This window comes from Mauremys mutica, chromosome 2 (genome assembly GCF_020497125.1).
Source record: "Mauremys mutica isolate MM-2020 ecotype Southern chromosome 2, ASM2049712v1, whole genome shotgun sequence".
NCBI classification, from domain to species: Eukaryota; Metazoa; Chordata; order Testudines; family Geoemydidae; genus Mauremys; species Mauremys mutica.
The window spans coordinates 280,851,728-280,867,327 of NC_059073.1; the positions used below are offsets into that span (position 1 = coordinate 280,851,728).

Here is a 15,600-nt window from a genome sequence, read left to right on the forward strand (position 1 = left end):
CCTATTGGGGAGGAGGACAGGAGACCTGAAGGGGTGGGAGGTCTTTCTTTGTTTAATGAGAGTACGAGAAAGACTAAAGTCTCAAAACAATTCTCGCTCTGTAGCTAAGCTGGGAAATGGATGGACATTGGCTCACTTGAAAGATTATACACTAAGTTCAAATCAAACTTTCCAAGGTGCCACCCCAGTATTGCCAGATTTTGCACACTCTGCCGTCTTTCCTTTCATCCCCTTCTCTTTCCATAGCACTCCACACTCTGGGACTAAGCAGTCAGCATTGATATATTTAGCCAGACCTGGGAGAAACATGGTGTTAGTGTGACAGAGGTGTTCACAAGGGTATTATTAGCTTTTAATATAACAATAAAAGCTAAAAGGTGTTGGAGAGAGACAGCTGACTTGTCCCATTTGGGAAACAGAACATCAAGTGGGCAATGAAGAACATTAGGGACCTGTTTGGGAAGAATAAACACACCATTTTAACCTTGTAAAAGAGAAACTTCCCCCTTACAACCAGTCATTTGTTTACAATATGATTTTATTACAGTAGCACCTAGAGACCCCAGTGGAGATAAGAGCCTCACTGCGCTCAGCACTGTACACATACATAGTCAGAGACGATGCCTGCTCCAGAGAGCTTACAGCTGAAAAAAGACAAGCCAGCCAAAGTCTTATTTTTGCAGCTGGGGAACAGAGGCAAGAAACAATTAGCCCAAGATCACACAGGAAGTCCACAGCAGAGCTGAGAATTAAACCCACGTCTCCTGAAGGCCAGACTAGCATCCTAACCACACAACCAGGCATCTTCTCTTTGCTCTGTAACTAATAACACCACAGACTTATTAAAATGAGATTCTTTTCAGTGCAATTTATCTTTCACTGATTGTGCTTGTTTCTCTCTTACATTTCTGGGCTCGGACAGTGAAAATGAATTTAGTCAACTCAGATGTCTGTGCTGCAGTTTTTGTGTTGCAGAGTGCCAGGGAATCTTGTTTAAGAACTGCTCCTTCCATTGAATTTTAACCCCTTCTTCTCCACCCCTCCAAAAAAGGGGTTTTCTATTGGGTTTGCAGGTAGGTTTGGATACAAATTTATTTATATACAATCTAAATGTTGGCCTGAACTTGATTTGACATTGCCCCTGTGAAGCTCTGATGTACAAGTAACCTCTTTAAATGCAAAATGACAGTTCTCAGGGAAATAAAGGATATCTGTCAAAAAGCAAATCCTGAAAGAAAGGGAGAACTAAAATGTACTTGCTAAGAGCAATCCAGTTGCTGATCCAGCCTTCCCTTGCTTAATTTGAGATCTGCAAAGCTTGTGCCACTAGATGTCTAGTGACAGGTTGCTTGGTGTACCAGTAAATAATACTGAACTACCACGTTTGTCCATTTCCTCTCTTTCAGTAGTCAATCAATGCCTTGTCATCTGTTTTGAGGGGTGAGGCGGCTGGAGACAATGTGAATCATTGGATGCCCTTCTGTTTCACAAAACTTTCCACACTGGCAGTTTATGATGAGGCGTGAAATACAAGGATCACTGATTTCACCTATTTTCTATCTTAATTCTGAAATGTCTGTCTATAGGAAAAGTCAATGAGCTGGGAATAGTTAAGAAAAGTTGTGCCATTAGAAGAGAATGTTCTCCAACCATTAAAGCTGGTTGGTATGGTCCTTACTCTGCCTATTAATAGCTAGTTGTTCATAGTCTGAAATGTTCAGAAATGTCTTGTGATTTTTGTGTGCCCAACCTGAAACTCCTTAAAGGTGCTGAGCATATACCCTCTGAAAATCAGGCCCCTGTAAAGTATCTCAAGTTGGGCACCCAAAATCACTAGTCATGCTTGAATTTAAAATAACCTCCCATAGTTCATATAGTATGTGGTATACAATATAGACATGACAGGACATTTTCAGTCATTATAAACTCCTATACTGTAATGGAATATCAACTCTAACCTGTGCCTTAAATCACTCAAAGGATGTATTGCTTGCAAGGATCCTAAGCTACAAGAGTTAATTGAAAAAATCTGCTCTTATGAAAGAAAATTTGTAGAGTTGCTTGAAGATGCATTTTCACTGCTGAAGAAAAAGGATTGTGTGATATCTCTGCACAGAGAAATCCTACCTGCTGATAGTAAGCTTTTTTGGTTGAAAAGCCCAGGCTTTATTCTAACAGTGGTAAAGCTTCATATATCATGAGCGAAAGTGTTAGACTCGTACTTAATTACTGGGGTTTGCGGTTTCTCTTTCAAAATCAGAAGGGTATTCACCTCCGCTGCTTGATGCAACAGAAGAAACTAGTGAAGATACTACAGCAATGAATGGGGCCCCTCGAACTGTATGGTGTTCAAAGATATTGAAAGCTTCGGGAAAATCTTTGAAACCAAGGATATCTTGTCTGCTCTAGAGACTGTCAAAGCATATGTATAGACAGGGAAACATACAGAGAGAAGGAAGGGAAACCTAAATGTGTGCAATGAACGTGGTCAGGAAGACTTAACATGAGATGGAACCGTAGACTTGAGGAGGAGTTCAGTACTTTGAAAAATGAGTGTTGTGTCGGGGAGAAACAAAGTCTAGAAGGAATTTAGGCTGAGTGTAATGAGTGTGTAGCATAGAACAGCAAATGTAGCCACAGAAGCAGCAACTGATTGCTTTACAAATAGAACAAATGTTTTTGAGTGGGGTATGTTTCAGGGGTAAAGCCAGTAGCTAGTTGGATGAACCTGAGTGGGCTGCGTGGCAGCCTCTCCTGGAGGAAGATACCCATGTTAATAAAACAGGATCCTTTGTTTCATGTTGTGTATAGTAACTTCTTCCTCCCAGTGGATTATGTACATTGGAATTCTGAACCAGATCCTCAGCTACAGTGAATCAAGGTAGCACCATTGAAGTCCAATGGAGCTCTGCTCACTCTCATCAGCTGAGGGTCTGGCCCCACATCATCTAACCCTGCTCAGAGCAAGCCTATATTTCATGGTGATTAAAACATCAGTGGCTACTGGTGCATTATCTACACTACTCTGCTTTTGGAGCTCCAGAGTTCTTAGCAATGGTGGGAAAGACCACAGAATCATAGAAATGTAGGACTGGAAGGGACCATGCATAGAGGCTGGACAAGGTATTATCTAAGCCATCTCTGACAGGTGTTTATCTAAACTGTTCTTAAAAACCTCCAGTAATGGAGATTCTAGGTAATTTGTTCCAGTGCTTAACTACCCTTAAAGTTAGGAAGCTTTTCCTAATTTCTGACCTAAATCTCCCTTGTTGCAATTTAAGCCCATGACTTCTTGTCCTGTCCTCAATGGTTAAGGAGAACAATTTACCATCCTTCTCTTTATAACAACCTTTTACATACTTGGAGACTGTTATGTCCCCGCTCAGTCTTCTCTGCTCCAGACTGGAAAAAAATGGGTTTGTTTAATCTTTCCTCATAGGTCATGTTTTCTAGCCCTTTAATAATTTTTGTTGCTCTTCTCTGGACTTTCTCCAATTTGGCCACATCTTTCGTGCCCAGAACTGGATGGAGTACTCCAGTTGAGTCCCTATCAGCGCTGAATAGAGTGGAAGAATTACTTCTTGTGTCTTGCTTACAACCCTCCTGCTAATACATCCCAGAATGACCCTTCTCTCATTTACACAGGACTAAATTGGGAGCAATCTTACTGGTGTCCATGAAGCTAAACTGGTATGAGCAAGTGGAGAATCAGGCCCAGAAACTGTTTTCCTTGAATAACTGATTCTTTATGATTGGTCACAGGGCTATCCTCAAAAGGCCTCATTGCTCCTTTGTGTTAGTGTTTACAGGAAGTGGTGATGCCTGCGCTCGAGCTTTCAATTCAAAGACAGGCGTCCTGCAGAGGATCTTCCGAGGACACAAGTTCATCATCAACTGCATTCAGGTGAGGAGGGGATTTAACTTTGAAAAACTCAACATCCAGCTCAGCACATTTTAGTATAGATTTCTCCATATGTTCGGTGGAAACTGACATGGCCAGTTACCTGGGCATTAGAATACTTGGATTGCCAGTTGCTCTGACATGCAATGGGGAATTGGGCCTTAAATGTACAGGACTAAAGCTCCTGTTGACTTCCAAGCTGCATTTTGATTGTGGTGACTCTGAAATGTGCAGTATGGGATTAAGTCTAACCCTATTGTTCCAGATTCACAATGAATTATTGTACACAGCTTCCCACGATGGCACGCTAAGGATCTGGGACGTACAAGGAATCTGCAAGCGAAACAAGCCTCGTCTGAGGAAGGAGCGGTCTGTGCCGGGCAAGAGCTCTCAGAAGGGAAGTCTGTCCCGTCTTTTCAATAACAGAGTTGGCTGCACAGTGCAAGAGGAGAATGGGGAACTTGAGGCTGTTGAACTAATGTGATTGCCTGGGACAAACTGTCTGTCAAAGAGGAAAAAACTGAGCCATCTTCTGTGCCCTGGGGTGCAGATAAGCCAAACCTTGGAAAGAGGTGGGAAATTCCATTGCCCAAAGTGTTCAATCCAGAGTTCCCATTCATGTGAATCATGAAACTGCCTCTCTTCAGAATATTACTGATGTCTCACAGCATCTCATAGTACATTGTAATGGAAAGGAAACTTGTGTGGATGACTTACAGACCACGGGCAATATGGGGTCAGGCGCCATTGTGAAGAGCAGTCCATGAAATATGCCTTCCCCTATATTTTTGTTTGTAATTATAATTTGTATTTAAGACTCCTCTTCCCAGTTCCTTCCTGTACAGTGGTATTTCACCCCACTGCTGCCTGACACTTGTCCCTGACAGGAGGAGAGGCAGGAATAAGTAATAAGCCAATAGGCTCCCTCCCCTTCTTATTGCCTGTTACAACACACTGCGATGGAGCAGAATGTGCAAGCGAAAGCTGCCTTGCAGGATGACTCTGAATTGAATTTTCTCAGCTCCCCTTGGGGTTATAATCTTGCCTCTCATTGATCCGAATGACTTTAATGTAGGAGAGTTTGGCTGAGGCACACAGATGCCTGAAGTCTCTCTGGTGCTTGAGCTTAGAGCAACAGAGCAGAGATTTAAATGGGCTTTGAAAAAACCCCAACAAATGACCAACCTGAACTTCAGGCCTGTTCCTCCCCATACAGCACGAGTGGGAGAGCAGGATGGCAGTGAGTTCCCCTGGGGAGGTCGGGGGGGCAAGGGCTTTTCTTTATTGCGGGCATTGGAAAGCAGGACAACAGGCTTCATGTAAGGATGCTGGTTCTGAAGGATGTGATGGAGGGGGGTTGAGTGAATGCGGCCACCCAATATCTCTCTGGCTTCACTGCCAAGGTCGCCCAGAGGATGCAGGGGGCCTGGGGCAAAGCGGGGGAGCTGCAGTACTTGTACTCACCCGGCGGCGGTCTGCGTCTTCGGTGGCAGGGGGGCCCTTCAGTTGCTCTGCGTCTTCAGCAGCACTAAAGGGCCCCCCCGCCACCGAAATGCCGCCAAAGACTCGGATCGCTGCTGGGCCAGGACTCGCTGGGCCTCTGCTGGGCCTGGGGCAAATTGCCCCACTTGCCCCCTCCCCCCGCCCCTTCCGGAGGCCCTGTTCATTGCTGGGCCTGAGCTCCTTTCACATCTCATGAACCTGTCAGCGGTGCTGCAAATTCCATGACAGGTGACGTAGGAGCCAGACAAAATCTAGAGAGTGGCTGGAGACCATATGGGCTTTGAATTGAAGAGCGTGTTACCATGGAAGAAGGTGGGGACCCGTTGGAGGGAAGGTGGTGGTGTGTAAGATCTAGAGTGAAATTGTTACAGATCACCTAGGTGTACCTGAAGGAAAGGGATGCAGTAGGTTTGGATAAGCATCTGAATCAATGGTTCTCAACCTGTTTCTGTGGCCCACAGTGTGTTACATGGGCCACAAGTTGAGAATCAGGCCCCCCACCCACTGCCCACCGTCCCCTATGCCCAGCGTGGGGCCAGGAGCCGATCCCTGGGTGTGGGCTGGGCAGCAGCTGGATCCAGACCCCGCCATGTGGGGCTGGAAAGCAGCTGGGACCCGAGTGCTGCTGCGTGGGGCCAGGCAGCTGGGAGCCCTGGCTCTGGGCCAGGGGTTGAGTACCCGGTACAGGCTGGCAGCCAGGACCCCAAAAGGGGAACCAAGAATGGAGCCCCCCCCGCAGAAACCTGGGGGTGCTGCAGCACTCTGGCAAATCCCTAGTTCCCTTGCCCCCCATCCCCTCACTGCCCAGAGCCCCCTCCAGAAACCTACTCACAGACCCACTCTCCCACCCCGTCCCCCTGAGGCACTCACCTGCCCCCTGCTGGCAGGAGCGCTCCAGCAGTCTGCATGATGCAGTCTCCCCCTCAGCCAGCCCTGCCCCCGCCAGACCGGAATGGCAAAGTTTGAATTTTTTTTAGCACACAGTTGGGCTGCAGCTGTGTGCTTAATTGGGCCACAGGTTGAGAACTGCTGATCTAAATGTAGGGGTGTGGCACTCATCTCTACCAGGTTTACTGCTTCTTGATAATCACTGAGCCATAAATATTCAAGTGTCCTTATGTTTTTTGTAGCTACAGCACACTTTGTAGAATCAATGCAACAGATACTTAACCATGTGTGTTTATTTTTGTGGCTTTATTTATTCTGTATTGTGGCAGATAAATGCTGTAATACTCTTTGTGAATGGGTAATAAACACGTGGCATCTGTAGATGAAACTGAATCCTTCATTTGTAATTGCTTGCTGCATACATAGGATTGGCTGCAGACAAATGGCCTTCAGAAAGGGAGGGGAAGGGGAGAAGCAGAAGGAGAAAAATCATGTGAACTTTACAAACGTGCCCTCACTTTCCCCTCTGAGATGGGCTGGAGTCAAGTCTGTTACTGGTGAAGCAGGACGGTCCCTAAATTCTTATGTTCTGCCTGCTGCAGTTGTATGACTGCCAACATCTCAACTCTTTAAACTGCTGAGTTTGACTGACAAAGCCACAAAATACACTGCAGCCTTGGGACAAGCGTGCTGTGCTGGGAGCCGGGACACCCTGTTTTCACCTCTTGGCTCTCACAAGCTGTTGCACATCACAACCCTTATTAGTGAGTGAGGTATCTCATCCCTCCCTTCCCCCCCGCCCCCCCCCCCAAGGCAGGAGAATGGTATGTCCGCCATTTTACAAATAATCAGAACCTAGCTCTTTGGTAGCGCAGTACCTGCCACCGCTCAGTCACACTGCCTGTAAGGGCTGGGCTCAGCCTAACCATTAGCACGCTCCTCCCAATGCACCGTATGCAACCAAGGCAGCTTTACTCCTACGGTTCTAATCCTTTCTAGCAGATAGGTCTGTAAACTGGGGCAGAGCCTGTGCCATACTGAACCCCTCACATAGTGCCTGGGCCACAAGGATAACAGCCCCCATCGCCATCGGTTGTTCCTGTAGTGCAGGCAGTGAGATGGCTACTGGGGATCAGATGGCCTTGGGTCAAAGCCTGCTGCCTCACCCTGTGGGGAAAAGTAGCAGGTGCTCATATGGTCAGGGTTGTCCTAGAAGTATTGTAACAAGCTGCCACAGGCCTAGCTTTTCTCCTCTCTCTTATAAATGAAGTGGTGAAATTCTCTCCTTGCCCAATGACAGGATCAGCACAGCTATACTCAGATTTCACAGGACCACCAGAGCACTTAGTCTGACCCTGTGTATATCACAGGCCCACAACGCCATCCAGGACCAGCCCCCCAAACCCAACACCCCACATTAGAGTGAAGTATTACAACCCACAGGAGACTGTTATGTGCTGCAGGCAGAGAAGAGGAGGGACTGAAGTGCACCAGTGCCCAAGGTGCTGCAGTGGCAGAGAAATGATTGAGATAGACCCAGATAATTCTGGGTAGCCACCTACTACAGTGGAAAGCAACCACCCTCACAGTCACTGCCACCCTGAGGAAAAGTCCCTTTCCAACACCACATATGGTGATCAGTCAGACCCTGAACAAGAACCAGCCAAGCACCTACTACTTCTGAGGGACTTCTGTGCCAAAAAATTAAAAATTCTACATTAAAAAAATAAAAATCCTGTGTGCAACATTTTAAAATGCTGCATATTTTATTTGTCAATAAATACATGTGGAGGCTGCAGCATGGCGGGGGCGGGGGTAAGGGGGACACAGGGCCCCGGCTGCACAAAGGTAGGCGATCACCCCGTGCCCCCTCCAGATTTGGCAGTGGGGCATCACCTGACCCTCACAAGGGCCAGGCCTGCCGCGCACTCCAGGGCCCCTGCCCCTCCATGCAAGGTGCCAAGACAGTAAGTGAGACGAACAGAGTCTCACTTGCATGCCCAGCCCTGGCCACTGATGCAGGTGTGGGGCAAGCAGCTCTGCCTTGCAGGATCCAAGTGTGGAGGGGCTTAGTGTGGGGAATCCAGGTCTGGGGTGAGGGTTCTGTGTGGGGCAAACTGGAGGCAGGCAGTGGACGATCTGGATGCACAGGGGCTTCTTGTGTCTGTGTGTGTGTGGGGGGGGTGTCTGGGTGCAGGGGAATGGGACTCTGCAGGGGGGGGGGTGTTTGTCCAGGTGAAGGTGGTTGGGACTCAGCTGAGGGAGGGGGGTCTGGATCTTTGGGGGGGGGGGCTGGATGTGGGCAGGATGGGGGTTCAGCAGGGAGGAATCCAGGTGCTGAGGGAGTGAGGCTTAGTGGAGGTGGAGGTCTGGGTGCAGCAAGTTGGGGCTCAGTGGGGTGGGAGGGTTGGTGCAGGGGCACTTGTTGACATGACCCAGGTGCAGGAGGGGGGTTGGGGGGGGGTTCAAGTGTGTGTGGGCACTTGGTGAGGGGGGGAGTGAGGCTCAGCTGGGGTGTGTGTCTGGGCATGGGGTGTGAGGGAGTCCAGATGCACAGGGGAACAGTGCCATGTACAGTGACCTCCACGCCCCACCAACCCTCTTCCCCAAGGCTGAGGAGCGACAGGTGCAGGAAGTTGGGATGGGGAGGGAGAGAGAGGGTCATCCCAGATGCATTGGAGGAAGATAAAAAAAAACAAAACAAAAACTCTCCCTGACTACTTTGAGGGTGGGGGGAAAATCCTTTCCTGACCCCGTCCCCAGCTGGTTGGCTGAAACCCTGAAGCATGCGCTTCTATGAGTGTAACATGGACATGAGCCCTACCCCCCGCCCCCCCACCATCACAAGTAACCCCTTCATACAGTTACACCCGTAACTTTGTCCAGCTTATTTCTTGAAACAAACTAAGTTACTAACTGAGCCTTCTACTACTTAGAGACCTTCTAATGTCCAGCCTGAATTTATTCATGGCCAGTTGACCCTCATTTGCACTTGAACCAACATTGTCTATTACAGAGGTAGGCAACCTATGGCACATGTGCCAAAGGCAGCACACAAGCTGACTTTCAGTGGCACTCACACTGCCCGGGTCCTGGCCACCCGTCCGGGGGAGTCTGCATTTTAATTTTAAATGAAGCTTCTTAAACACTTTAAAAACCTCATTTACTTTATATACAACAGTAGTTTAGTTATATATTATAGACTTATAGAGGCTTTCTAAAAATGTAAAAATGTATTACTGGCACGCGAAACCTTAAATCAGAGTGAATAAATGAAGACTCGGCACACCACTTCTGCAAGGTTACCGACCCCTGGTCTATTAGCTTAACTAGCTTGTAACCTACCATGCTATTAGCACCACCCCATCCATGCAGTGTATTTATAGAACACAATCATTGCCCCTCTCAGCCTTCCTTTTGCTTGCCTAAACAAGCACAGTCCTGCTTTTCTATGCAGGTGGTTTTTTTAAAACCAGTTGTTGCTTACGTCCAGCAGGTGCCACCACCACTTTGTTGGCTGGGACAGAAGTTTGTGTGTTTAATGCATACTAGGTGTATGTCTACACTTCAAGCTAGAGGTGTACCTTCTAGCTCCAGGCGAATGACCTGAGCTTGCTTGTCCTGAGCTTGCCTGGGGCTGTCTCCATCAGTTTGAAATTATACTTCCAGCTTAATGTGTGAACACATCTAGAACTGCTGGGTTAGGTACCTACTTGCAAGCAGGACTGGCCCTGTATTCTACCACTGTTAGCCACTACTCCATCTTGCTATGCAGCTCTGTACTAACCACTGGTTGCAGGGGGAGGGGCAGGGAACACATTTATAAGATGGGTTTCAGAGTAGCAGCTGTGTTAGTCTGTATCCTCAAAAAGAACAGGAGTACTTGTGGCATCTTAGAGACTAACAAAGTTATCTGAGCATAAACTTTCATGGGCTACAGCCCACTTCATCGGTTCCTTCCTCAACAGCCAGGAGGCTCACTTTATTCATGGGCTGTCTGTGAGCTCACCGATGTGTGTTAGCAGTTCAGATGAATAAATAGGAGTTCTGGCTGGAGGACCAGTAAAGGCTTATTTTTTTCTCTGATTGGTAAAGTGCACCTACACCCTTACAGAAAATTTGAAACAAAACAATACTGTACATGTTTACATGAACTTAACAGGCTGCCCTGCAGCAGCACATGGTGCTGGGAAATAACGATAAATGGTGGTGATGATCCCTTGGATCAGAGTTGGGTGAATGAGTAACTTGAGTTTTTCCTCTTGTTTGTAAGCAGATCACAGTATCAAACATATGTTTGAAATTACTTAGACTTCAACTCGTACTTCTTACTCGGCAGCTCATTTGCCAGTGGCAGATATTCACTATTTGCACATGGGCCATTTGGACTAGTTACATGACTGGTGGAACTGTTTCTGTTGGAATGACCTTACACATTCAATAGTACATTTTAAATTTCCCTATGGCAAGCATTTCATTTTAAAGTGTACTGTCGTGCATAAGCAAAGCTTCAATGCTTAAGGAAAGTACAAAGCAGAAGTGCACAGTTCCATCAAAACTGAATGCACACTCCTGCTATTCACTCTGCACTCTATCAAGCTAAGAGTCCATCTACCCCCACCTACATCATTTGGTGGGAAGTGCTATCTGGTAACATAGTATCAATTCACTAAGGACTCAAATCTTGCCAGGCACTGAGCCTCCTCAACTCCCACTGGTTTCAGTAAGAGCTGCGGGTTCTCAGCCCATCACAGGCTCAAGCCCAAATCCCCCAGGACTAAACGACTTCCTTGTCCTTCCTTTGTCCAGCTGTCTTGGAGGACATCCTATTTCTTCCGTTTGTTTCTAGGGTAGTCCCGGGGCTGATCTTTTTCAGGTTTGTTTAATTCCAACCACGGTTTATTGGGTTTTGGTATGCTACCAGCATTCTCATAAGTGCATAACTATTGCATACAACTTTTGTACTGTCCATTGTATTGGTGTACAAAAGCTGTAAATAAGATCAAATATTAAAGCCACACAAATACTACTACTGTCTGCATCATTGCTGTGAGCTGTAATAGCTGATCCATATTTGCCATGACTAAAAGAAATCTTTGTACTAAATCAAATAAATATGCTTCATACTGGAATTTGAAGATTGTTATACTGGTGGACCAAACTATAGCTCCATGTTTCCTCCTTGTTCTAACAGGACCATAGGGTCCCACTGTCCTTGTTTTCCATAGAAGGCTAATTCATTAGAATTCCATCACATGTCAATTAACAGATCCCTGAATAACTTGTGTGTACAGCTTAGGCAGTAAACTAACCTTTGAAGGGGCTTCATCTGGGTTTAGATACAGATGACTATGAACACATGTTGCTGTCATATTCCCTCCTTTCCCAATCACTGTTTTCCTCATTGAAGTAGGGCCATTTAAATGGACTGACACAATGGATGGGACTTTGGGTCCCTCTACTGATTGAATGAAGTTAATGAAAATAGGATACCACATTCTCTGTTCCAAAATAGCCTCTCAAAAACGGAGAGACAAGGTGGGGGAGGTAATATCTTTTACTGGCCCAACTTCTGTTGGTGAGAGACAAGCTTTTGGGTTTACACAGAGCTCTTCAGTTTCCCAGACTTTAAGAAGAGGTCTGTTTAAGCCTGAAAGCTTGTCTCTCTCACCAACAGAAGCTGGGCCAGGAAAAGCTATTGCCTCCTGCATGTGGTCTCTCTAGTCTCATGAGCCCAGTAGGGCTACAGCACCACCACAGATCTCAAAAACGGAACATCTCCGTTCAGCAGTTGCATTTGGAGGGGCACCAGAACGAAGAGGGCTCAGTGTCAGAATCAAAAGGAAGATAAAGAGCATTAGGAAGGAACATTGGGCTAAATTTCTGAAGGCAACAAAGTGACAGGTGAAATGAGCCTGGCCCAATTTCTGTCTTTATTAGCTGGCCTGTGTTTTGTTTCCTCCTCATGTTTAAATTATCTAAAAATTGAGATAGAGACAGGAGTGTCAAATCTATAGTCCACGGGTCACGTTTGGCTCTCAAGGGTGATTTTGTTGAGAATTTGTGTGATTATAAATTGCAAAATGCGTCCCTACGTCATGCCCACCAATTTTTACAGAAAAGTGTTTAAATCAGCCCCATCACCCTGAGGCAAAGATGGGGGCATGATCTCTCCAGCTGTTTCCAACTGCCCTTTTTCTTACAAGAATATTTTTATGTATAAAGTATGGAAAAAAATCTCAATAAAAGCAAGATGCGCCATATGTTTTATTTGTATTAGTCGCTGTTGCAACATCTGACATGAACAGAGAGAAGAAAAGACATCATCAGTTCATACACAACTGATCTGTAAGTGATTTTTGGAAAACAGTACTTCAAAGAGAAGGAAATTGGTTTTGTAAACTGACAGCTCTATAAATGTATTAACTAGGTTTCTGATTTAGAAATGTAGATTTTGTTTTAAAACAGATGATGCAAAATGCTGTAAAATGCTTTTATTTGCTATATTAATTAAATGGGCTAATTTCACACCCATATAAATATATATTCAACTCTCTACTAAACAATGTTTTTCAGAAAAATATTTGTTTCTGCTTCATCATTATGCTGATTATGACAAATTATAATAAACCAAAAAAAAAGCAGATTTTGAGCACTGTTGTAATTAATTGATAATTAAATAATTCATCTATAATTGAACTGAATGTAAGGCATTTGACAAAAGATAAGCTTGAGGATATAGGTATCTAAATCCAAACTCAAGAGTCCAAAATGTGATAGGTAGCCAAAGTAATTTCATGTAACTGAATGGTGAGTAATGAGATTTCAGGGTTGTTCCTCATGCATATAGGTTAAGTATTCTTTAATAACTTGTTCTTCCTCTTCCAGAGTTAAATCCAGATAATCTTCTTCGTGTTCTGGAATATCCTCTAAGATTTCATTGACTACATCTGTTTCCATGTCTTCATCCGTTGATGAACTAGAAGTACCTACAAAAAAAAAAAAATCATCTCTTCTCTGAAAATCCACTTCCCACGAAACTCTTTTTTGCCAACCGCACTAATTTTATAAACCTTTCACTGGAGAACTAGTTTAAAATTATTGCATCAAAGGATGTCCGGGGTGAGATGCACCAATTTTTTTAAGCAGTAAGAAAAGCCTTAATTGTACATTAGGTGGCATTGTAATAAGTTGGGGTTAAACTGTGACTACTTTAGAGAGATGGTGGAGGGGAGGAAAAGAAGAGATGATGTAAGCTCTCACCCCTCCTTTGCACAGGGCGTAGTAACATTTCTAGTCCTTGTACTCCCTGAGATAGGCCTCAGCAAGGAGCAGCTCTTAGGGCTGTTCTACACCAAAAACTTACATCTTCAGAGCTACATCTCTGAGGGGTGTGGATTTTTAACACCCCTAGACATGTAGCTAGGCTGACCTAACCCCCACTGTAGACAGTGCATGGAAGAATTCTTCCATTGACCTAACTCCCACTTTCTGGGGAGATGGATTACCTACTGCAACCGAAGAACCTTTCCCGTCACTGTAGCAAGTGTCTACATTAATGTGATACAGTGGTGCGGCTGCAGCACCGATACTGTGCCGCTGTAGTGTTTTAAGCATAGACATACACCTCGACCCTGATATAACACGATCTGATATAACACGAATTCGGATAGAACGTGGTAAAGCAGCGCTCTGGGAGGGGGCGGGGCTGCGCACTCCGGCGGATCAAAGCAAGTTCGATATAACGCGGTTTCACCTATAACGTGGTAAGATTTTTTGGCTCCCGAGGACAGCGTTATACCGGGGTAGAGGTGTACTCTTAATTAGGATGTGCCATTTTCATCACTCTTCTGCCCCTAACTCACATTAAGTACATAGCATTCTATTGCTTCCATGATGGTAGTACCCAAAGGCCCCATTCAGGATTGGAGCTCCCCTAGTGCTAGGCGCTGTACGAACACATAAGATGACATGGTTTCTGCCCTGAAGAGCTTACGATCTAATTTAGGATAAGACACATCAGGTGGGTGTAACAAACACTCCAATGGAAGGGAGAAGGAGGACAAAGCCTACAGTTGTACCAGAGGTTTAAAATGGCCAGCTGTAGGCTCAGACTGATTGTTCTGAGACTTTTTACAAAAAATAAAAGCTTGGTAACTAGACATCAGCAAGTCCCATGGGCCATCCATGTGGCCATTAACAGTTTCCTGTCTGCTCCACAGAAGAAAGGTCTCAAGGAAGGATTTGAAGGAGGAAAGGATAATTGTTTTATGGAGTAGTTTGGGAAGGGTGTTCTTCCACATCTCCCCTTTGGAGGTACAAATGGATGGTGGAAGCTGGTGTTATTGGTGGAGTGTAGGGGGCAAGAGATTCTTCAGCATTGGGATTCAAACACACAAGCATTTCTGTGGCTTGTTTTCAGATGTTTTGCATATAACAAGCTAACACAAACACTCTGTGCTGAAGTCATGGAAGGCACAACACCAAACTGCATCTTCCCAGTCCTTACTAACTCCCCTCCAGGGTAGGGTGGCCCTTTTATAGGAAAACTTTTCCCAGCCCACCTTTCTGAAGGCTGCCCCTTAAATATGTCAGAGCTAAAGAGCTGCAGTTTTAAAGCAGTCATTTCATTCCCAGCAGCTATGGACTGCATTTCTCTCTTGCACTCAGCTGGTTAGTAAGTGTTCTGTTTTCCTCTGATTTTCCTTATTGTTGCTGGGCAGACAGCACACTGTCACAGCCCAAAGCCTGCTCCTAATAACATCTATCTACTAGACACCACACTACTAAAAGCTTGAGTGATTTTTGAGATATTCAAGGTAATCATTCAATATGTTCAATATTCAGCAATCATTTTCCCCTCCATATTTGTCATATGCCACAAGTCTTACCTGCAGACTCTGTAGGAGAATCTTTTGACGAAATGGATTCTTCTGATGGAGTGCTCTGTTCGGGTGACAGCTGCAACTCAGCAGGAAGAACTCCTCCATAATGAGCAAGCGTTTGTGCAGCTAACTGGATGTTGCCCTGAAAGACTTTCAGAGCTTCCTCCACTGACTCGCGATTAAAACCCATGTACATCAACTAAACAAAATACAAAAACAAAACCCCCCTAAGTCTGAGAGACTGACTTGTTTGTACAGTCTAGAGTATTCCACATCAGCAATCTGAATGTGCCTGTTTAGTTCTTCTATTACTGATTCTTTGAAGTACTGACCTCCTCTTTGGAATAGCTCAGTGGTTTGAGCATTGGCCTGCTAAATCCAGGGTTATGAGTTCAATCCTTAAGGGGGCCATTTAGGGACCTG

The 15,600-nt window shown here is 45.4% G+C and overlaps 2 protein-coding genes across 6 annotated transcripts in view; one reads left to right on the forward strand and one right to left on the reverse strand.

Moving 5' to 3' along the window:
- The window catches only part of WDR86 (WD repeat domain 86), a 37,629-nt gene extending 30,949 nt beyond the window's left edge, over positions 1-6,680 (forward strand). For 2 of the 3 annotated variants that reach the window (XM_045006329.1, XM_045006328.1), the window contains exons 6-7: positions 3,801-3,904; positions 4,167-6,680. In XM_045006329.1, coding sequence (XP_044862264.1) covers positions 3,801-3,904; positions 4,167-4,385 — 323 coding nt within the window. In that variant the 3' untranslated portion in view covers positions 4,386-6,680. The remainder of the gene's footprint in view (positions 1-3,800; positions 3,905-4,166) is intronic. The other variant, XM_045006330.1, reaches the window with a different exon arrangement.
- Positions 6,681-12,551: 5,871 nt separating this feature from the next.
- Positions 12,552-15,600, reverse strand: part of NUB1 (negative regulator of ubiquitin like proteins 1) — a 35,181-nt gene continuing 32,132 nt past the window's right edge. For all 3 annotated transcript variants that reach the window (XM_045006654.1, XM_045006657.1, XM_045006656.1), the window contains 2 exons: positions 15,184-15,376; positions 12,552-13,281 (listed from right to left, as the gene is read on the reverse strand). In XM_045006654.1, the coding sequence (XP_044862589.1) occupies positions 13,118-13,281; positions 15,184-15,376 (357 nt within the window). In that variant the 3' untranslated portion in view covers positions 12,552-13,117. The remainder of the gene's footprint in view (positions 13,282-15,183; positions 15,377-15,600) is intronic.